General features: G+C 43.7%; 1 protein-coding gene across 2 annotated transcripts; it reads left to right on the forward strand.

Annotated features, from left to right (window-relative positions):
• The first annotated feature begins 991 nt into the window (after positions 1-991).
• Positions 992-19,807, forward strand: RPN2 (ribophorin II). 2 transcript variants are annotated; one of them, XM_030463092.1, is made up of 18 exons: positions 992-1,044; positions 1,123-1,310; positions 2,418-2,513; positions 3,175-3,350; positions 4,152-4,227; positions 4,580-4,714; positions 6,778-6,954; positions 7,311-7,429; positions 7,821-7,926; positions 10,271-10,362; positions 11,239-11,353; positions 12,005-12,199; positions 12,721-12,807; positions 13,360-13,455; positions 14,573-14,648; positions 15,537-15,666; positions 17,467-17,552; positions 19,447-19,807. In XM_030463092.1, the coding sequence occupies exons 1-17, from the start codon at positions 1,032-1,034 to the stop codon at positions 17,516-17,518; spliced, it is 1,929 nt and encodes a 642-aa protein (XP_030318952.1). In that variant the 5' UTR covers positions 992-1,031; the 3' UTR covers positions 17,519-17,552; positions 19,447-19,807. The 2 variants fall into 2 exon arrangements, with proteins under 2 accessions (XP_030318952.1, XP_008504557.2); XM_008506335.2 differs by lacking the exon at positions 17,467-17,552.
• The last annotated feature ends 3,890 nt before the right edge of the window (positions 19,808-23,697 follow it).

The raw sequence follows: 23,697 nt of genomic DNA on the forward strand, positions 1-23,697 counted from the left end.
GTGACGCAGCTTGGCACAGCAGGCACGGCGCGATATGAAATGTCGTGTCATGCCGTATCGTGCCGTGTCCTGCTGTGCCGTGTCGTGTCCTGTTGTGCTGTGACTTGTCACATCCTCCTGCATCCCATCATGCTGTATCGTGCCACATCGTGTCCTGTTGTGCCATGAACTGTTGCGTCCTGCTGTGCCCCATCGTGTGTATCATGCCATGTCCTGTCGTGCCATATCATGCTTTATCGTGACCTGTCATGTCCTGTCACGTTCTGTCGCATTCTATCACATTCTGTTGCACCCTGCCGTGTCCTGTCGCAATATTATCGCGTCCTATCGTGCCGTATCGTGACCTGTCATGTCCTGGCACGTTCTGTTGTGCCGACATGTCCTTTCGCGTCCTGTCGCTTCCTATCGCATCCTGACGTGTCCTGTCGCGTCCTGTCGCTATCTATCGCGTCCTATCGCCTCCTATCGCGTCCTGTCGCATCCTGACGTGTCCTGTCGCTATCTATCGCGTCCTGTCGCTATCTATCGCGTCCTATCCCCTACTTTCGCGTCCTGCCGCGTCCTATCGCATCCTGACGTGTCCTGTCGCGTCCTGTCGCTATCTATCGCGTCCTATCGCCTCCTATCACGTCCTGTCGTGCTGTACCCGCCGCCGCTTCCCCTTTAAGGCGCCGTGACGTGCTCAGCGCCGAGAGCGCCTCAGCCAATCAGCGCCGCCCACATCCTCGCCAGGAGCCGCCCCCGTCCACCGCCGCTCTGGTCCGTACCACTCCCGCCTCCCAGGGGGATCCCCCACTGTTCCTTTAGGGGAAGCCCCTCCGCCACCGGGAAGGCGCCTCCATCCCACCGCCCTTCCCCTGCTTTATGATTTCTCTCACATCTCCACCGTGTCAGGGCGGGTTCCCGTGGATCTGGGCGTCCTCGCTAACCACGCCGTCCTTCCCTCCTCCCCCGTAGTTCTGCGTGGTGGTGCGGGCGGGGGCGGGGCCTGGGGCGGAAGAGGCGCCGTGGCGGAGGTGGCGGGCGGCATCATGGCGGCGCCGGGTGAGGCGCGGGGTGCGGCGGAGAGGGAGGCGGGGAAGGGGAATGCACGGCGCGGGTTAACTCCTTGTCCCTCCGCAGGTCGAGTGGCGGTCCTCGGCTTCCTCCTCCTCGCCAGTGCCCGGGCCCTGGTCCCCAGCCACCGCCTCACTGACCGCGACCTGGCCCGGCTGAGGGCGGTGCTGGAGCGGCCCTTCGCAGACCTGCAGGCCGCCTACCACTCCATCGTGGGCCTGGACAGCCTGGGGGTGCGGGTGGCGGACGAGAAGGTGAGCGGTGAAGGGGCCGACGGTGCTGTAGGCCCCTGGCTTTCCTTCCCCCCCCCCCCCCCCCCCTCGGGGCCGTGCTGCTCAGGCCCGCGCTTTGCTGTGCTCAGGGCCTGCGGTGGAGTTATGAACTTTATCTATTGAGCTCTGTTTTGACGGGGCTGAGAAGAAAACGTAAAGCATGCACGCATTATGTTCTTTGCGACTGTCAGGGCCAGGAATTGGCGATATTTCAGGTACATTAGGTGAATACATTGCCCCTTTGTCTGGCCAGTAATGTGCCCCGGGCTCTCTTACACCGACTGCCTCTCTGTGGTGGTTTCGGGGCTTGCTCCTTCACAGCCTGGCGTGATATTACTGTAGCTGTCAGTATGTTTCATTGTTCTGCAAGAAAGATCTCTGCCTACACTCTGTGTTGCTGTCCTGTTAAATAGAGCTCTTATTTCAGCATCAAGTTCAGCTAAGTCACTTGATCTTGCTATTTCTTTACATAAAAATATGTTCCCTTGTGTGCCCTCTAGAAACAAAGGCTCATGGTACCAGCATGATGCCTGCTGCTTGTTTTCTGGTTAAATGGAATCTTAACGACTCATCTGTCTCATTATCAGTTAATGATAAACTGGCTACAGATTAATGAGTGGTCTTATTGCTTGCCTTCATACTGTAGCTGCTTACCTCCCTTCTTTCTGTATGCTTTGGAATTCTGTATTCTGCAGACATCCATGAATGATTGTGTATGATGGGAAGGAAGCTCACCCACAATATTTGTGCTCATCCCTATGCTGTTGGATTTTCCATACTAAATATACCACAGGACTTGGATTTTTTAATGGGTTTGAAGTTAGTACTCAAATTCAGGCTGCAGTTGAGTTCATGTGAAAAACCCCTCTCTCTCATAGCAGGGTCCACCTTTATACATCACTTAGCAGACTTCAGGAGGGGGGGGCTAGGCTCTGCTGCATCAAAAATACTCCTAGGGATTTTGTTTGCCTTTTTCAGTGTAAGAATGCATAGCAGTATGCATGAAATTGGCTTAGAATATCATTTAAATCTCTTCACAGTGGCTTATGTCAAGACTGTTGCCTTCAGCTAACTTCTCTTTCTTCACAGGCTGCATGCAAATTCATCAAATCTCACGTGGACTCCAGCAGTGTTGAATCCCTCTTCTATGCTGCACAGTCCATCAGGGTCCTGGCTGGCTGTGAGGTGAGTTGGGAGACATGAAGACAGATGTTACCAAGGAAATACTTATCTTGAACTTTTTCTTGGGTTTGTTTTATGCATTGCTTTTCTTCCTGGGGGTTGTAGTACTCTGTTGTGTCTTGGGTAAATAACAGATGAAGTGTCTGGGAGTGCTCTGTTCAAGGCAAAATGTGAAAACACAAAGCAAATATTTGGTGCAGAGTAATTCTGGTGGGATGTTGGTGAGTAAGAAAAAGGGAACCAGCACCTTTTAGTAGAATTCATAGCAGCTGCACCAGTGACAAGCTCTTTGGGTGGATGATAAACTGTTTGTGTGTAAACCCTGTGTTGAAGCACTGCAGGGACACAACTGCAGCCCAGCTGGGCTGGAGGGTTCAGCCAACCCCCAGTTTTGATCAGTACCCCCAGCTGCTGCACAGTGTTGTGATGCCAGATGAAAAGCAGGAACATGTTACCAGGATAAATGTGAGTTGTGGATTATGCCTAATAGTTGATACCTGACAGCACAATTTAGGGATCTCATTAATTAAAATATATTGTAAAGGGCTTCCTCTCCAAAATTGACAGTAATTAACTAAGCAAGTGTGTGGCACGAGAAAGAATTCCTTGGGTGGTGACTAAAGGACTTGTGTTCTCGGGTGTTAATCAATGTGTTCTTCCTCAGGTCACCATTTCAAACGAGACCAGGGATCTGCTGCTTGCAGCTGTCAGTGAGGATTCCTCAGTCACTCAGATTTTCCATGCTGTTGGGGCCCTCAGTGCCTTTGGCCTTCCCTTAGCATCTCAGGAAGCACTCAGTGCCCTCACTGCTCGACTTAGCAAAGAAGAAAATGTGCTGGCGTAAGTCTTCCCAAGGGAAATCATTCCCTGTTGCATGTTTATCCTCTCTAGGCAGTTGGTTTTGGGGGTAAAGGGTATTTTAACCCTTGGTGTTTGTAATACAGATGTCAGAGTGTAGTTGCTTCCTCCAGAAGGACAGTAATGAAATGGTTTTGTTCTATTCTCTCTGTGACTTTACAAGTGAGCATATGTATTCACTTTAGTTCAGGAAAAGTGTCTGTAAAGAAGACACATCCCAAAGAGAAGTCTCCTCTTAAATAGAAAAGATTCACAACAATTGTTTTTTTTCCTTAAAACCCAGCCATGTCCCCATCTCATTTACAGTTGCAGTAGACATGATGCTCTTCCTCAGCCTGTGCTGAGGTGGAAAAAGCACGCCAGGAAACAGAAGGAATCTTGGTACTTATGACCCAAGAACTAAGTCATTTTCTGGAAGGGGAGAGACTTCCTTAAAAGCGAGAGGAGAGAAGGGAACTTTAAAACTTGCTTTGTTGACAACAAAAGAATTACTTCTAGAAGCCTTTGTAGCAAGTCTGGGGATCTGTGCTGTGCTGGGATCGACATTTGGTTTTTCTGTGTTTTGCTGCAATCAACTCATTGCATTGAATACATTCAAAAAGTGCCATTCCCTAGTGATTTCTAAGTTTCCACTAAATCATTTCAGATTCATTGTCTTGAGTCAACTAATACAATTACAGCTGGTTTACACTTCATTCAGAATGGAAACTGCAATTGCTTTGATTTAAAAGATGTTTGATTGCTAAGGAAAGAAAATCATACAACTGTTTGCTCTTGTTTAAGAACCATCCAGGCTTTGGAGACGGCATCTTACTTGTCCCAGCAGGCAGATCTAAGTGGCATTGTTGAGGAGATAGAGGTAGGAACATATTATGTTCTCTAATTATTGAGGAATTTGGTAGACTGCTGTAGTAGTAAGATCTGTATTAATGTGAAACACAAAATGAAAGACCAACCTGGCTAATTCTGTGCCTGTCTGATATGGATTGGCTTGGCTCTTCCTTTCAGGCAGACATTTTTTCTGAACTGAGACACAGAAAGTCATTACTTAACAATATAATTAAGTCCAATAAGGGTTTCTTTTTCTTCCTGCTTCTAAATGGCTATTCCAAAATACTTCAGTGATCCCAAACTCTTGGTTACAGGCTTAACAGTTCACTTCTGTGAATCTACTAGAATACAATTTCAGTTTTAATACTTCTTTCTGCCAGGATCTTGTTGCTCGCCTGGATGACCTGGGTGGAGTTTATCTGCAGTTTGAAGAAGGAATTGAGGCTACTGCACTGTTTGTTGCTGCTGCCTATAAGCTCTCAGACCATGTGGGTACAGAGCCAGCAATGAAGGAGGTCTGTATCTGCCTTTCCCTTCCTTGCACACTGCAGCTCTCAAGAAAAGATCTGCCCAGTCCCTGTTGTGTAGTCCAGGAAACTGGTATAACTGGGCAGAGTTTCAAAAAACAATGAGCACATTCATTGAGAAGGGACATCTTGGAGGGAATGCTAAGTAAAAGAATATAGGAGGAAATTCCACCTTCAAGATCACAGGCTGAATTTAATTTGGGTTTGTGTTGGGGTTTTTTTGGTTGGTTGGTTGTTTTTCTTTCCAAATGTACAGAAAGAAATTGCAAAGGAGGTCTGGTTTTATTGTGTTTATTGAGACAAGCTGTTTTTAAAAAACCCTCTTGTTTCAGGGTTTGTTCTGGTATTTGGCACTTGTCTAGCACCTTCCAGTGTTTAAGTATTTTGCAAATGTTATTTACCTGTGAGAAAATGCAATCACCCTAGTTTGGGGTGCCCAAAATGAGTGGCATAGACCTGCATGAATCTAGATGCAAAAATTGTTGACTGAAGGGAAAGGCTGTTGGAAATTCCTTTTGAGCTTAAGCTAGAAATCATTACTGCAAGATATCCACTTAGTCTGTATTGTAGGGTGGGTTTTTTTTCCCACAATAAGTTAACTGAGGTAGATGTAGTTTTGATTGAGAATGGCAGCTCCCTGAAGCACAAGCCGAAGTGGCAGGGTTGAGACAGGAGCCAGTGTGAGCCATCTGAGTTCATTCCTGGCTCTCTTCCACACTGCTGCCAAACAGACTAAAGCAAAGTAATTTTGATGTCATTTTTGAGGTGGTGATTCTGCTACACACAATTCAGACTGTCAGCATCCAAATTATGCTTTAAAAAAAAAAGTCCAATTAAGGAAAGTGGTTTAGTGTTGTTTCAGAATTGGGCTGTCAGAGGTGCTATTGTTGGGACTTATGCTTTATCTCTTGTGAATGGTGAGAGTGCCTCCAGAATGCCACAAAACTCTTTGAAAATTAACATGTATTTGAAAAAATAGCTCCCTTTTAAAAATTTATTTAATTCCATAATTTAAATGAGTGTGTCAGTTGCTGATTAAGGTCTGGAACTATGCCATGCTCACCATATAAATGAAAAACACTGCAGGATTTGCACTATGTGGGAGTTCTGCAGCATCTGTCTGGGTGCTTTCTCTAGAGTAAGGTCATGTACATTGGTGCTCATTAATACAATTAGGAGGGTGATCAGCTGAAATGTGGATTCATTTAAAAGTGATTTTTGTAGGTTACATAGTGTATTGTTATATTTGTCTTCTTTTGTCTTTATTATTGTCTTTCGTTTCTGATCAGAATTTAGCCCACAATCTTGAGTTTGGATCAAAGTACACTTGGCCAAATGCTTTGTTTTCCAGACTGACGTGGAGAGGTGGAACAATATAAAAAATTATGGCATACTCTGCAGAGTGTGGCTCAGATACACTAACCCTACAAAGTCAGAATGTGAAACCAGCTGGGGGGATGTGGTCCCACTCCTTCCTTGGAGAGCACAAATTAGCTTTGGCACATCCCAGAGCCTGAGCTGGCTCTGTGCTCCTGGTGGTGCTGCTTTAAAGCTAATCCTCTTACCATGAGGACACTGAGCTGAAGGCCTGCATGGCTTCCAGAGCCATTAAGGTGGCCGTCACCTCCCTGTGGCCTTTCCAGCTTGGCCAGTAGCCAGGACATCCAGCCTGGTCCTTCCCACTCTGTGAAGGCAACTGCACTGCTCCTGGGGCTGTGCTGGTTCTGCAGCTGCACAAAGTCGGGGTAGCTGAGCTAATGGCATCTTCCAGTCTGAAACATGTGAGGAGGGAGATCCAAATTCTAGTTTTGCAGGTTTCCAGCACATTACAGTGCTCATGACTGGAACCTCCCAGCCAAGAATAAGAATGCTAATGTGACACTCAAAAGGTAGCAAATTTGGGGTTCCCTCAAAACCTGAGTTGTTTTTAAAGCAAATGGGAAACTCAGCAGTCTTCCTGAATGTTTTTATTAATAACATTACATTGAGACAGTTTGCAATGTTGTGGTAAGCTGCTGGTGCTTATACCTGATCTGCTTTCCCTCTTTCAGGACCAAATTATCCAGCTGATGAATGCAATTTTTAGCAAAAAAAATTTTGAGACCCTCTCAGAGGCTTTCAGTGTCGCTTGTGCCGCGGGTTCTTTATCCCGAAACCGCTACCACCTCCCTGTCATTGTTATCCCTGATGGGTCTGCAGCTGTGTCTCACCATCAGCCTGTGCTCAGGGTGAGTCCTTAGCCCCAAATTTATCCCTTGGTTCAGTCTTTAGTATTGTAGGTCTGGGCTGACTGCGTGTATGAGATGATGTCTTTCATTTTTAGCTCCAGGGCAAAGTTTCCACTAGATCTGGGGTATTATTGGTGTTTTTTGGAAGCACTGCCTGGAGAAAGCACTGTGTGGAAGTCAGCTCTGCTGAATAGAAACTTGAGCTTTCCTGGTTAGGTTGGAAGGAGCCAGGTGATTCTAGGGTGCTGGGCAGGGGAGAGTTCAGGGTGTATAATAGAGAGTCAGAGGTGTAGTGAGTCATCTGTGCTCCTGCGTTCACTCTGGCTTCATGGAAAACCTTGATTTTTCCCTTGTAGCTACAAGTGACCAATGTTATGTCTCAGCCCCTGACTCAAGCTTCTGTCAAGCTTGACTATGCCAAGTCTGCATCTAGCAAAGCTACTGTCCTTCAACAGACAGCATTTGCTCTATCAGGGTAAGAATATAATCTTATTATTACAGTTTATAAGGCAAATGTGTTTGTTTTTTTTTTCAACGGTGTTGGACAAGTTTCCCTTGTGGGTTCTTCTATCAGAAATGTTTGTATGATGCTGTAGTTGTGCTTTGTGACCAAGCATCTTTGGTAGTGATGGTGAATTTCTGTTGCTTTTTCTCTTGGGAGTAGAGAATTGCAACCTTCTTCTCACTCCAAGGGAAATTTGAAGAATTCTCTTCCTGCTGCACTGATTAATGTTACTTTTCTGGTGCATCCATCTGCTTGCCTGCTTAACCTAACTTAGAGACTTCTTGGTAGCAAGATATTACCTATTTGTAGGTTGCTGTTTGTGTTCTAGAGGTTACTTTAACACTTTGCTGCTTTGTTACAGTGATGTCTTTGAGCTGAACTTCATGAATGTGAAGCCTGCAAGTGGATATTATGATTTCTCTATCAGTGTTGATGGAGATAAGCGATTTATTGCTAACAAAATTGAGGTGAGTTGATGCTTTTTGATGGCATTTTTGTTCTGTGCCTATTCACTGAAACAGCTTTTTATTTATAGCTGGTAAGGATGTTGCCAGCTGTATGGCATTTTAATCACATTTTTCTATGATGCAATGGATTTTGACTCAGGTTTATGGGCAGTAACCAGATTAATACATGATCTAAAGAGATTTGTGTGAATTTCAAAACTGACTTTTCACTTAGATGTTGATCTAACAGCAAGTGAACAAAGGCTAATGGTGGGAGTATTTATATAGCAGCCCAAAGTAGTTGTGCAAAAAAAGGCTGGGTTGTTAGTTCTTCAGAGCATTCAGTATTTGAGTTTGTAAATCTTGAGGCTTTGCTAGCAGTTGTCTGGGGATTGTCTGATGTAGGGGACCTGAGCATTTGTTGTTGCCTGTTTGCTCTACTGCCACGGGGCTCTTTTGTCATTTCCTAACTGTATATGTGGTCATGCTTTTGTAGTGGAGAAATAGTGATCAAAGCACATGCAAATGAAACCTTCATTTTGGGCATACATACCAGCTTTTTGGTGGCACAAGCTGTTATACCACACCTTTCTGAAAAAGAGCTTCAGCGAAACGCTCACTTAAGTTTGTTACAGTGAGAATAATGTGATTTTGGTGACTACTCATCAAGTCACTCCAATGTCAACAGCTGAGGGTGCTCTGCAGTGGGTCTGTTCCCAGGGTTAGCTCTTGCCCTCAGCCACCTATTTGAGGAAAGGGTTAACTTTTAAAGTCTTCCAACACAGGCAGCTTAGAGTGGAGGAAGATACTTATTTAGCAACTGCTGACCTTTACTCTTTGGATCAAATTGATGTTGTCATTGTAGTAGTAATGGCACGTAGGAGTGTCAAAAGGGGATTGATTGGTCCTGCTTAAGCTGGCTGCTGGCACACAGAGGTAACAGGAGGAATGCATTAACACTGGTGGCTTTGTGTGAACCCCTTCTAATAAGACACATTGTTATGGGGGAGGACTGCTGGGGGAACTGCTTTTTTTTCCTTACTGTTATTAGCATTAATTGTCCTTAATGCACCATCGCTTTGACAGTAATGAGCTAAACCAGTGGGTTATTACTCCAGGCAGAGACTGCATTTCCTGGCATTAAAGTATTTGAGAGATGTTTGTGTACTGTTCAGCTGGAAGGGGCTGTGTGCTGCAGAGCTGAGTTGCCTTCACATAACTTTTTTTTTTAAATGAATATTTCATTAGTCCATCTTTCTTTCTTCCCATCTTGGAACAAACCATGGCTTTAGTAAAGTTAACCTGAATAGTCTGCATGTTAATGAACCTGTTTTCAGGGGTAATCTATCTTAAATTACACTTTTTATTGTACAGGATATGCCAAGATTGTTGTTTGAAGTCTGACCTGAATAGTTGGATTGTTTTTACATATTTATCCCACTGGTTCTCTGTAAATTACTTTTTCGGGAGAGGATGTGAGGCTGGTTCACATGAGCAGCCCTGTAGTAACAAATTGGAGTATATGATGAAAAATATCTTGGCAATGCAGCCTCAATTCTCCAGGGAAGCATTTGTAAGCTGTGAGGAAAAAAATGTGCTAATTAAAAACTACAGACTGCAGTAACTACTTGTGTTTAAGAGAAGGACTGAAGTCAGTCAAATCCACTGTGGTTCAGTGCTGAGTTAGTTTGTGGTTTGGGGTTGGGAAGAAGGCAGGATATTTGTTTGGGGTTTATACTGTGATTAGCACAAAGGAGAGGGATAAATGGTGGTGGTAGCTGCCTTGCACTGAGGGGTCAGTGCTGTTACTCCCAAGAAAACCTTGCTGAAGAATGTGCAGGTCTGCAGGAATGCTTTGGCTTTTGCCTGCTGGTAATAAAATCAGTAGAAACCTGTTAGGCTTTAGGAGCCAAAAAAGGCATAGCTGGTTGGTGTCTGGAGACCTCTCTCATCTCAGATTGCTAGCCAGGAAGCAGAAGCACATATGCACATGCAGCTTTCAGATGTATCTTATATGATGTAATAAGTAATAGCTCAGTGCTGCTAATTTAAAAGGAAAACAGGTTTGATCTGAATAGTTGGACTGTTTCATTAAAAACAGTTCTCCAAGGGGCAGGTAGCTTTAGCCTGACTGGGAAGCTGGTGTCTTCAGAGCTGTCTGCTTGTGCAGGGAGTAAGGGGACGGGTTAGGAGGAACTTTGCCAGAAGGTAAATTGCTCTGTTGCAATTGTAAGCCTTCTGTTCAGGTTAGGTTCTATCTTTGGCTTAGGGCAAAGGAGACAGAAGAGTTAAAACTTCTGCGGTAGATTTCACTGTAATTACTGTATGTAGAATGCTGAGTAACTTTTTTATTGTTTTGTTGCAGTTGAAAGTGAAAGTTTCCACAGAAGTTGGGATTACTAATGTAGATCTTTCTACTGTGGATAAGGATCAGAGCATTGCACCCAAAACTACCAGGTAAAACAACTCAGGTGTGTGAGTGATCCTTTAAGGGGCAGCCCTGGCTCTAGAGTGGAGATCTTCTGAGCTTCACCAACTTCAGCTAAACCAGAGGAATTTGTATTGGAGTAACTACAGAGTTACACCCATGCTTTTTCCTCTTAAACCCATGAGTTCATTGGGAGAATACTGGTTTATTTATAGGTGGCTTTCATTAATACTGAAATAAGTATAAACAGAAGCCAGGCCTGTTCCTTTGCTGGCACCCCTCCAAAGCAAAGGCAGGTTAAAAGAATTGTTAATGTTTCTGGTATTATTGGACTTTGGTAGAGATACTCTAAAGCAACATGTACACTGTATTTGGGAGGTGTGGCTGTGCCATTGCTAGGTGTACTGGAGCTTAATGAGGTTGTTTTTACACTTGTTATAGTGAAGTGCATGGAATTTAATTTAGGTTGCACAGCCTCTCTGAGGCCTGTGTGAGTGGGTGTGTGTGTTGATACAGCCTTCTTGTGCTGATATTTGGGATTTTTTCTGTTCTGCTGGCATCACACCTTTGGTTGTAGCCTTGGCTAAATGCAGTGTGGGGTGTAGTGTTAGCAGAACCTTCTTCTGGTGTTCCTTTGAACCTCACAACATGAAACTGTTTTACTTGAAAACAGGTCAGGTAGGTAGCTCACAAAAAACATTCTAAAAATTCCATTCACTTAGTTTTATTAAATTGTTGGTGGTAGAGAAATACATATATTGGTTCACCTGACTTTTTAATAAAATAGCTCATCTACAATGAGTAGACTGCAGTACTGCTGGTCAGGCTTGCATGCCTCATTTTCTTTGAATGCCAGGCTTTCTCTTGGAAGTTCACCTCAGGTCTGCTTGTTTTGTTCCTCCTAGGGTGGCTTACCCAGCCAAAGCCAAGGGCTCATTCACTGCTGACAGCCATCAGAATTTTGCTTTATCCTTCCAGCTGATAGATGTGAACAGTGGAGCTGAACTCATCCCTCACCAGGTGAGGAAAAATTTTTGTCATAAATGTGTCAGGTGTTCCATCTTGAAGCATCTGAGGTGACAATCACTCTTGAAAAGATCTGGTAGGTTTTAAGAAGCCTGATGTTTCTGACCCAGACTGCTGGGATCAGTGATCTTGTTAGCCAGGAAGTGGATGCAGTTCATTTGTTGGGGCTGGATGTTAAATGAAGCCTCTACTGGCTCAGGTGCTCTGTCTTATTTAACTCAATAAAAAGAGTACAGGTAGCCTGAACTGGTAAAGCACACTTCTGGTTTTATTTTTAATATAGATTGTTTGCTGAAAATGTCCTTGAAAAAAAGAACTCTACAAAAATATATTGTCTTTATACAATAGGAAGAAAACCACCCAAACCCCACCTGTGTATGCATCCCTGTTGAGTGCTTTTCACCTGGGTAATGTTCACCTTTTTGCTCTGTACCCCAAGTGTGCTGCTGGGCAGACATGGCTCATGCAGTTATTCAGAGAATCATTGGGCTTTGCTGATTTGCAGAGATCAAGAAACCCGAGCTCCCAGTTTATAATCCCAGCTGTTAATGTTGTGTTTTTGATTTAGGAGTAAAGATCTCATTTTCCTGGCATCTGCAAAGGCACTGTGAGGTATTCCAGAACTGTTACAATCTTTCCTTTCAGACTTTTGTCCGACTTCACAACCAAAGGACTGGCCAAGAGGTTGTGTTTGTTGCAGAACCAGACAGCAAAAACGTGTACAAGTTTGAACTGGATACCTCTGAAAGAAAGACTGAATTCGACTCTGCCTCTGGTACCTACACTCTTTACTTGATAATTGGAGATGCCACTCTGGAAAATCCAATCCTGTGGAATGTGGTATGTAGCTGGGAGTGTGGTGATATGATTTTCAGATTACTGGCAGTTGAACAGGAGGTATGATACAGGCTTGAAAGAAAAAGCTCAAATGTCTCTGATTTACAGTTAAGCAGAATCTTTTTGGCCATTTTTGGACTTTAGATTGCTGTTAATTTTAAGTTTTTAAATAAGCATCAAAGCAAGACTGAAAAGAAAGTTTGTTTTGTTGTTCAGTGGAACAGAAACTTCAGAATGTTTATGGGTTTGGTTGTAATTTCACACCAAGCACTTCACAGTTCAGCCTTTCTGTGCTTGCTGTGCTGGAAATAAGCCCAGCTTTTAGTGATGGGTGAATAGCATTGGTGCCTGTGTTTGGGAGAAAGTGCTTCTTAAAAATCTGGTGGCTTTTTCTTAGTTTCCTTTAAAATCATGTCAGTCATAGATGCATAAAGAAAGAAATAGGCCAAAGTAATGTAAGAGGTTTTATAAAACTTTTAATATGTTAAGATCAAACTTCCTGAAGCTGCACAATTTCATTTCAGGCTGATGTTGTGATCAAATTCCCAGAAGAGGATGCACCATCCACAGTCCAGTCCAAAAATCTCTTTGTTCCCAAACCTGAAATTCAGGTACAGTCAAAAATTTTAAAAAATGTTTGGAGATGGGGGGACCAGTCCTCCTGGTGTTGTTTGTTCTCATCATCATTTAGTTTTGAAAAATCACCTCTCCTTAAAAATTTTAAAATTAACACTGTTAAAGTATGTAACTAAAGGAAGACCAGAGGCACTGCTTAATGGAAGGAAATTCGTTGCAGTCCTCTAGAGTGTGAATAAACAAGCTGTGTGTTCTACGTGTGCAATTGGTGTCACTGAGAAGAGAAAAAATGCAAATTTGTCTTAGTAAGCACCACAGAAAGCTCTCTGCTTGTGCAGATTTCTCCAGCCTCCTTCCAGCCATCTGTGCTGATGACAAGCTAAGGAGTGCTTCTGTGGGTGCAAGGGAAAGTTAATGGTGCAAGAGATCAAATGTGCAGAGACTGGAATAGACAGTACCTTCAAGAGGAATGTTTGCTGTCCAAAGAACATCTGGGGACACACCAGGCTGCAGCTCGTCCTCTGGAGAGCTGAAAAGCTGCCCTGTTGGAATACTTCTACTTAAGAGTTGGTTTTGTTTGTTTGCAGCACCTCTTCAGGGAACCTGAGAAGAGGCCTCCCACTGTGGTATCTAACACTTTCACAGCACTGATTCTCTCCCCACTACTTCTGCTGCTCATTCTGGTGAGTGAATTGGGCCACAGAAGATGAAAACTTTTTCCCATCCAGTCCAGGGTCACTCGGGAGGCTGTCAGGCTGGCCTTGTTAAAGCTCTTGGTTTATCATGACTAGCACAGCAGTGCTGCAGCCATAGCTGGCAAATGGCAGTGCAGAGCACTTGTCTGGTATTCCCTCTTTCCTAAACTGTTTTTTTGTTTTTGACTGAAAACAGGAAAACACTTCTGCCAAGTAGAAGTAGGTAGAGTGATTTTCTTCAGTGTCATTCTGCTAGGAATGTTAAGTAACAGTGGTCAGATTTAAGTTATGGCTAAGACTAGAATTTCAGAGGTATAAAAAGCAGTGATTCTGCCTGGCACTTAATATATCCATCACAACACCTGGGTTACTTAATCCTATCAGATTATTCCCTTTTATGGACATACTGGGTATTTCTGTGTCTGCAGTTGAAGCATCTACTGCTACTCACGTTATCATCAGATCAGCATTTTGAACTTAATGAAATATAAACTCATCTAGGCAAGTAAAATCACTCCTTATTTGGAGGATGAGACAGTAATTTCCCATTAGCTGGCCTTGCTGAAAGCTGATGTTGAGATTGTCCACTGGTCTCTGGAGTATGCATCTCATAGTATACATGGTGATGAAAAATGTAATGAAAAATGTAATGAAAAAAATCTCATTACTACTGCTTCTGTTTTCCATCCTTCATGCATCTATCTTTTGGACTCTTAAAAACTGAAGCTGTTTTCATAAGTAAACATCTTGTATCTATAGCTGTTCTTTTCCCAAACTAAAACCTTACTGTTATTTTTAATTAAAGTTGACTCAGTGGGGTAGAAATAGCAATGTTTATTTTTCTGGAAAATGTAGATTTGAAGCAATCCCATTGCTTTAAGAAAGATAATTAAGGAACTGCCTTTAGGCAGACATAAGCAGTAGGGCAAACTTTCACTAAAGGAGGTCAACAGCTCTGTCTCTAGCAGGATTACTCTTCTAATAGTAGGAAACAAGTGCTCCTGTGAAGAGAGCACTGTATTCACTGAAGAATGTAAAGCAAACAGGCTTGAAAGGTGCTGAAGTTAAAAATAAAAGCTTGAGGTTTTGTTTCTTTTCCTTTTAGTGGATAAAGATAGGTGCCAACATCTCCAACTTCAGCTTTGCTCCCAGCACCATTGTTTTTCACCTGGGACATGCTGGTAAGTGTCAGAGGCTTTCTGCTTTGTTTGACCTTCTCACCTGGGCACTATAGATGAGAGCCCTGGTGGTTAATGGGCTTGCAGTCTATTAAGGATAATGACATAATAGCATAACATTTGTTCTCTTGTTTTCATCTGCCTTCCTGCTTTTCATGATTGTTAATATGGTGATAAACCTGTTTTGGCCATCAGCTTATAACAGCAGTCATTATCTGGACTCCTCTCACACACCATTTATCTGTACTTAATAGAACTTCTTATTTCCAGAGGTCACACTTTCTTTATTGCATTTTTAGCCTTTGTAAGCAGGGAGTTTCTGTGGGGATTGAAACCTGCTGAAATGTCATCTCCATCTTTTCCTTAAAGCTCTTTTCCCATGAAAGCTTTTTTTCTTTGTCTGGATCTTTTTTTTTCATCAATTTTTATTGCCCTTGGTTCCACAGTTATTTAGTGTCTTGACAGAATTTCAAGAAAATAGTGAGTTGGGAGAATCTGGAATCTACTGTTATGCAAATGAGATGTGTTGATTAATCCAAGTCAGCTTCCTGGGAAGCTTTATAAAGCTGAATACTCCTACAAATGTGCAAAGGTTAATACCCTCTACTAAAGGTCCAGGGTATCCTCGTCCTTTTAATAGCCCTTCATGGCTAAAGTGTGGCCATAGTTCTTCCACAGGGGGCTGGCTGCAAACCATCACTGTGACATTTTTCTCCAGTGTGGACACCCAGGCACCTTCTTCCCCTGGCAATAACAATATCTTTAGCTCTGTTATTTCAGAACTTCAGTGGTGAGGTAGAAACCCAGCAGTTAGGGCTGACAATACAACATAATTTGTCTGAAATGCTATTTGATCCTTGGCCTCTGTGGTTTGTGTTTTTTTTATCACAGCAATGCTGGGACTCATGTACATCTACTGGACTCAGCTCAACATGTTCCAGACTCTGAAGTACTTGGCCATTTTGGGTGGTGTCACATTCCTGGCAGGCAACAGGATGCTGGCTCAGAAAGCAGTGAAACGGTGAGCCAGGGATGGAGAAGTTGGTGGGAGCTGCTTTTCAAATCAGCAGGAAGGAGAATGTTGATTCCATCATGTGGCAGTCACTGATCAAGCAGTGGATGCTGCCTTTGGTTTTTGCATCTGGTGTGTGGGGATGAGCTGCTTGAACTCATTAGGGCAACAAGCTGCTCTCTGTCTGCAGCTCGTTGCCACTTCAGAGAGAAGGGTCCTTGTGGCCACTTCCTGAAATGAACAGGCACAGAGAGAAAGCAAAGGGTGGAAGTGTGTGCACTCTGACAAGGGGAAGCCCATGTTTGGCAAGACACATTCACTGATAAATTTGTTATAACAATAAATCAAGCTCTTACAATATTGTTGGGTAATGAAAACCACTGTAAACAGAGAGGAAACCTAACTCGTGTAGCTGTGCTTGTGAGAAAAGTTTTAAGAGGAGGAAGGTAAGGAGGGATATCTGACTACTGCCTTCCTCTACCTAAAGGGAGATAATAGAGAGCAGGGCAGCTGATGTTTATTGGTGGTGTTCAACAATAGACAAAATGGCAACACATGCAAGCAAAACCAGGGAAAATCCTGGTGAATGTTATGAGATACAACATTCAGTTCTTCTGATCCTTCACACAGTGTCTCCTCCTATGCAGTGTCTCATGAATGTGCTGTGCTTAGGCAGCCTGCAGACAGTTTGCTGACCCAAGCTTCCAATACAGTGCATTAATTAGAGCTTGAACTGTTCTCTCTCCTTCACTTCTGTCACACAGGGTTTTCATGTGAGACCAAAGTTTTAGCCCTTTTGTATTAATGTATGGTTTGGCTTTGAAGATGATCTTACTGACCTGCTTTGACACCAAACCTGTGCTTTTCTGGCTTCCTCCTTTTGGAGCCAGTAGGAGTTGTTTATCCTTGGATATCTATTTACATAGATATCCCTGGGTTCTCACTTCTTTGATTATATTGTACTAAAACCAGGGAAAGGGCTGTAAAAAACCCACAAGAATATAATTTTTCAGGGGGCTTGTATTGATTTGTTGTCTTTAAAACATCCCTACTTGCATGGCTGCAGCAGGGAGAATGGTCACTCCAATCAAGCCTTTCCATACCATCCTCCCAGCTTTCTCAGCCTTCCTCCCATGGATGTCCAGCCCTCTCCACTGGGGCACTTTATTGCTCTCCACAGTTTCTATGGGGATTTAGTTGCCAGTGGGGCTATGTTGTAATTGAATATTTCCTTTTTAATTAAAAAAGTAATGATAAAATTGTTATTAATTACAGATTGCCTAGGATAAAGATTTGGGGAAAAGGAATATAATGGAGCTTTTTTCTGTAGTGTCTTTGCTCAACCAGGGCTTCTGTTAGCACATAAATGCAGGTGGTTGGTTCCTACTTCAAAACACTGCAGGGGGGGCTGTGTGCTTTTTCACTGTAAATGACATGAAGCTGCAACTACAATAGCAGATTTGAAAGCAAAACTTCTACCTTAGGCTAAAGTTAAACCCTTTGTACATGACTTTAAAGATCAAAAAGACATCTTTTTGCTAGCATGCTGCTAGCCTGTCTGAGATGAAGTGCAGTGGTAATTAAGTAGATTGCACTTTGAGGCAAAGCTGCTGTTCCAAAGCTGCTGTTCCACTGTGGAGACCACTGGCGGGTGTGGGACGGGGACTCTCTAAACCATCTTTTTACAGAAGTTACCAGAAGGCCTGGTTTTGCTATTTGCATTTCTGTTGCTGGCTCTGGTTCCTGGAGCAGGGCTGCTTTCCTCCTTCCTGTCTTTTCTGAACCTTTCCTCCTCTCTCCTTTTGGCAGGATCGCTGCAGAGCAGAGCAGTAGGTTGGCAAAGTATAGAACGCTGCGGTAAAAGGGGGTTTTGCTAGTGACCAGCTCTCCTAGAAGTAAGGGCCTTTTTGGAATTTGCCTTTCCTGGGCATGCTGCTTGTTTCATTTCATGTCATTATTCGCTCCTTGTACAAAAAGATAACCTGAGCTGAAGCTGCTTTCTTCCAACATCACTTCCTGGGCTTTAAAACAGTCCTTGGGTGTCCTTGGCTACAGCTGGGTTTGCATATTAGCAGAACATGTCCCCTGAGGCTAAATGGCCTTTGTGTGATTTCCTTAATCATCTGAAGTCTGTATAGGAGCCTTTGTGCATGTGCATACTGCTTTGGACACCAAGCACCTATCAGGTGATGAAATAAACCTAGTTTAATCAGTATTGTTCGTGTAAATAAATCACTACTGCTGTTGGGTAGAGGAGAACTTGATGGAAATGGCTGATACCCGGGCTGTGCCTGCCCTGCTGTTGCTGCTCCCTGACCCCATCTGCAGTATCCTGGTTATTCAGTTATTTCATCACTTGGTGTGGTGAAAGCTCTGTGTGCAGCAGAAGCCAGGTCAGCACCACCTCATTCAGAACATGACCTAATCCAGGGTTCACCTCCTATTAGACTGAACTGATGATGATGGCTCGGAGGCAGCAGCCACCAGCCCACTCCATTCAGTTCATCTGATTGGTCTCCACTGTCATTCACCCTTTGTTTCCTTTTGTTCTGAGCAGGTAAGGTCCCAGTTTGCTGTATGCACAGTGTAGGAGTCAGGATTGCTTGCCACCCTGCATGCTGCCCAATTCTGAATGTCTCTGTTCTGCTTCATTTCTCATTCAGTGCACTGTTTTGGGGAAAGGAGACAGCATCTGGGACAAGTCCTGTGAAGGGACTAAAATCAGAACACAACTGCACTGGTACCTCTCAAGAGCATCTGCTTTCTCTCATGGTCATAGCCAGTGCTCCAGGCATGCACACACACACTGCATTGAACAGAGCTCAGTTTTTGTGGTGCAAAACAACCAGTGTGGGTGGCTGTGTCACAGAACCCATGTGCACTGTGATGGGAGCAGATCAGATAATATGGAGGATGATTTCTTGAAAATTACCTGTGAAGAGTTTGGCATTGTGTTACCCTGTTCCTACCTCTGCTCTCCCTCGAGTGTTTTGAGGGGTTTTTGAGGTCTGTTGGAGCACAGAACAAGCTATGACAAGTTTTTCAGCTTTTCAGTGGCCTGTTACCAAATGCCTCATAATTGTGTTCTCTACAGCTGGCATGTTTTCTGCTTCTCAGCCTGATATTTTAACTCCTTAATTCCCTGTGGCCTAGGAGTGATCCTGGAAGGTACTGCAAATAACTTATTATCCACAAACTGAAAGTTAGATTTAGCTGCCATGTGCAGTCACAAGCATTTTTCCTCATTGCTGGGTATTCTGCTAACCCAGATATGTCAGTAAAGATTGTATTGTTTCCAACTTCTAGGGATGAACTGTTGAGCATGTGGCATCCATAACTATCCTTGTGTCTGGCCTCTTGAAAGGGTAAAGGGACTCTAAAAAGATTGGTGTGCTGTGCCCACATTAGGCTACTTCAGCTTCCTGGGGACATGAAGATCTTTTTTTGTTTACATGGACCACCTGGTTCCAAGTGGATAGATTGGTCCTGTTTAAAATAGAGCAGTTAAGGCACTTTGCACTTGGCCCTGCTTTTTTGCTTTATATTTTACAAGGCTCATTCATCCCTTTTTCACCAGAAATTAACCTCCATTTTATCTGACTGTTTCCATCCTTGAATTCAGTCCTCCATTCCATCACAGTGCTGGTTTTATCACTGAGATAAGCTTCCTCTGAGAACTTGATCTGACAGGCTTTTTTGAGAGAGAATGAGGGGTCTGGGGACACTTCTGCTGTTCAAGGAAGTGCTTTATTGCTTGGAAGAGTTAATTTTTTGGGTTTTTCTTTCCAGGACACACTAGTATCAGAAGAATAGAAGAAATGAGGAAAAACAAAACAAATGCCTTCAGAACAGAAGTGAATAAATAACTGAAAGACCAGAAGAAGGAAGGCAGAAGCAGATTTTATTTTTTTTTATAATAAGTCAAAAGGGTGCCAGTTATGGGGGTTTTTTTATGTTCATTGTTGTGTTCATGCTACTTGAGTGCTTTCCATGTGAATCTGGAAAATCCTTTCTTCCCTGGATCCCTCCCCCTTTTTGTTCCCAGGATGTTTGCATTTCCTTTAGAAAAAAGAAATTGCAATTCTGCCTTTTCCCAGGTGCCCCCTCCTCATCCTAAATGATTTGTGAATAAAGAGGAAAGAATGGTCCCGAATTACGGTTTTTGCCTGTCTTAGAGGCTCTGATTGGAACCTGGGCTCACATGAGAATGGAAAGGGTTTTTTCTGGTGGGTAATTTTGTCAATTATTTGTAATGAAATGAGTCATTGCTGTGTGAAGTGTCCTGTTCTTTTATGACCTTTCCCAAAGGGCCATGTGCCAGTAGGAAGGGACTTCCCACTCTTGTCTGACCCTTCTCATCTGCATTTCTCCACTAATGCCTCTTCTCTCTGACTTCAGGCCGGGCTCTGCTGAGCTGCCCTGATCCCTCAAAGCTCAGGCAGGAGGAATCCTTAGGGCTTGTCTCTTGCCAGGAGCCATCTGTGGTGCTGGCATGTCTGGCTCTGACTGATCCTGCCACGTTTGGTGGGTCCCTTGAGATGGTTCACTTCCTTTTCAGCCTCTGGAAGTAACTTTTTCACTCCAAATAGAAATTTGATTGAGATTATTGTTTCTGTTGCTCTGTGAAACTCGATGCCAGGAATCTGCTGGTTGCCATGTGGCTACATGTGAGTTATTAGAGCTCTAACTTCTCATTTGCTGCGTTCAAGCCCATTAGCAGTGTTGAGGCAGCAGACTTGGGCTTTATTGAATGACACATTGATAGTAATGACCAAAGACCAAAATCTCTTCCTGATGAGAAACCTCCACATGGGAGGTTTAGCATTTCCCTACCCTGCATCTCTGTGTTGGCTCCTGCTTGTCCCGTGTCAGACTAGGTTCTTTAAAGGCCTTTTGGCAACAGGACTTAATCACATGTCTTTTGGAGATTCCAGAAAATTATGTCAACCAGCAGGCTTGTGGATAAAGGGTGTGGAGCTGTGACTTCCAAAGAACTTCATGTGTGAGACATGACTCTACTTTATAAAAGCCATCTTGCTGCTTCCCCTCTGCAGCTGTTCACACTTAGCTCACTGTTTCAGTTCTCTGTAATAGTTCCTACCTGTTTCTTCCTAATGAGCATTATCCTGGACACCACTGAAGTTTAATGAACTGCTCCTTGGACTCTGCACTCCTTCAAACCCCTGGTCTCATGCTGCATTCAAGTCCTCAGGGACTAAAGAAGTCTTAAGAAATAGTTAAACTACTAATTCTAGTATCTTACCTCGGAATTCCTTTTCACCCTGGTGGGATCTTTTTGAGCCTCATTTTGTTACCTATCAGCTTGATTTTATAGCTTATTTTTCTACCAATGCTTCATGCTAGGGCAGATCCTCCAGTGCTTTCCCTGTAGGGCTCTGACACACTGTGTAAGGAGAGAACAAATGAAAAAAAATCCTTGACTGCTGCTGCAATTTATCTTCTTGAAGGCATGTGTGTCTTTATTGATTTTCTGCCTTCTTGGCTACATGTAGGAAAGGTTGGTTTTATTCTTTTGGCCTTGTATTCCTCAGATGTTTTCTGGTTTGCTTTATTTGTTTTTATGTCTAATCTCTCAGAGCATGAGCATTCAAGAGTTTCCTCATTTTGATGCAACCTGAACTTTAAAAGGGAGTCACTTTTATTCCAGATAGCTGCACTCACACAGCTAGTTAATCACACAGACTTAGATCTTTCCAAAGTGTTTTTGATAGTTGTTTTGCTTTTACCTGGAGTATCCAATCTCATTTTGCATGTAGTTTTTATGGCACTTTTTTTTTTTTTTTGCCACCACATTTACTTATTAGTTTAGAAAGCTTCTTGCTTCTTACAATTCCTTTCCTTGGGGCAAGTGTATCCTAATGGCTTCAGGTGTGTTAGTTGTTACAGAGCAGGTCTGCAAACACATTTAGAACCAGGCCTACTCAGGCTGGTTTTTTTCCTCTGTGGGTTCTCTGTCCAGCTGTACTGGGAAGCAGAAGGATGGCTGATGTCTGACTGTGCCTGCTGCCTGCAGAAAGGTAATAGATTGTCCAGTGGTGCACTTGATGCTGTCACAGCCTCACTGATTTTCTTCAACACCTCCCCATTGCTTCCTACCCTGCTGGGCAGTTAGTAATATTTTTGTAGTGCTGGAATTACAAAACCTGGACAGGAGGGGTTTCATCTATTATAGGGATGTTGGTGCAAGTGTGAACTCATTTCCATGCATGCTGGAGCCTGCAGTCCTAAGGCATGGTCAGCTCTGGAAAAATGAGATTGTATCTACTGCAGACTGTCAAGGAATTGTTTGGGTGCAGGGAGGGATGGTTGCAGAGGGATGAATGAATATCTGTTTGCATGCCAGTGGATTTCTAACCTTGTCTTAAGTTACTGGTGCTGGACTCAGTGCACTTGACCAGTCTTTGTGTGGCATCTTCCATTCTGAGTCCAGAAAGAAGACGCTAATGTCTCAACAGACAAAGAGCAATCCTGACCTGCTGTTGGGACAGGTTTATTTATAACAAAATTTCCCACTAATGATGGGAAAGCAGACCCCATCCTGACATTATTTACAGTACTGAAGATATAATTATTACACAAACAGTTGGAGAACTGAGGTGACGGGGAAGGAAGCAGCTGTGTGAGATCACAGGATTAGTAACTTGCTTGTTTGGAAACACTTAGAGTTGTAACCCTAGCCAGGGTGGAGTGCAGAGCCACTGGATGGCATGTTGAATTAAACCAGTGACAGCCCAATCTGATGCACAGGGATCTCCTCTGGCCCTTGCAGAGCTGTTCCCTACTTTGAGCACCTCAAGGCTGAGCAGTAATTCTAGCTGAGCATTTTGGAGTTCAGTTTTGCTGCCAGCACTCTGTGTCAAGGAGCTACACAGCAGCAGCAGCCCAGAGCAGTGTTTCTGGTGGGTGGGAGACGTGTGGATTCCTGTCCTACCTCACCCTGATGTGAGCTCTGTGTGTGGCTGTGCCATCAGCATCTATTTAGAGGAGGCTGTAATCAATTTACTGAGCTGCCTAAAGGTGCCTTTTGGTGGCCTCATGTTTATTAATCAGGCTCACAAGCAGAATGATGACTTGGCAGAAATTTTGCTATGCTTTGTGTTTTGAAAGCCTTAATTAGCAGACAGCATGTCCCCAGGATTACAAGTGTAGAGGTTGTTTTGGTCTTTCTATGTAAAGCAGCCTGAGGTTAAACTGTGGAGGTTTTTTGGGTTTTTTTTTCTGATTCAGTGCACAGAACAGTGTTCAGAGAAGGGAGATAAATTGTAAAGGCTGAAGTAAATTAAGTATCACATCAGAACTTGGTTCCTTTGGGCAGGTATCTGAGGAGCATATGCATCAGTTTCCAGCTGGTCACATCCAGGCATGTCTTCAGTGCTGTGAAGGGCTTACTGTCCAGTCAGATCCATGAGCTCTGGATTGTCCTAGACAGAAGCAGGAGGAAAAGGTAATTCTGTGAGAACTTTGTGAGCACACACAGAAGTTTTTTCATTCTTTGAAGGCTTTTCCTGTGTAATGTTATTTGTAGAAAGGTAACCAAGTCAAGCATGGCAATAGAGCTGCTGACATTCCATGCTCTACCTGCTGAATCCATAGGGACAATTTATCTGAAGTTCAGTGCTTCCCCTTTAGCAGCCCCTTTTGTGGTCCATGTGCACCCAGGTCTCTCCACACCTCTTTGTACTGTGCTGCCTGGGGCTGGGCAGGCTTAGCTTCTGTGGGACAGAAGTGTGAGAGGAGGTTGCTTCAAACAGGGCAACTGACTTTTGGATGAGTGAAGGTATTCCCAAGGATGGACTCTCTGCTGGCTCTCAGTCCCCCAGGGCTGGCAAGATTTAGGGTGTAATTCAAGTTCCAGGTGAATACTTTCAGGAGTGAGGGGTACAGAAAACAATAAGACTTCCCTTCCTCTTCAGTACAGTGAAAAACTGAAATGTCCCAGGGATCTAGAGGCAAGTTCTGCTTCTGGGGGAAAACTTTTGTCTGCTTTTAGCCTAGCTTAGAGACTTGGGCACACAGCCT

Source organism: Calypte anna, chromosome 20, assembly GCF_003957555.1.
Source record: "Calypte anna isolate BGI_N300 chromosome 20, bCalAnn1_v1.p, whole genome shotgun sequence".
Classification (NCBI taxonomy): domain Eukaryota; kingdom Metazoa; phylum Chordata; class Aves; order Apodiformes; family Trochilidae; genus Calypte; species Calypte anna.

What these genes read in the sequence shown, in the direction of transcription:
- RPN2 (XM_030463092.1), top strand. An exon ending in TTCCCAAACCTGAAATTCAG is followed by an intron (nt 12,808 to 13,359) that starts GTACAGTCAAAA and finishes GTTTGTTTGCAG; the next exon opens with CACCTCTTCAGGGAACCTGA. An exon ending in TACTTCTGCTGCTCATTCTG is followed by an intron (nt 13,456 to 14,572) that starts GTGAGTGAATTG and finishes TTTTCCTTTTAG; the next exon opens with TGGATAAAGATAGGTGCCAA.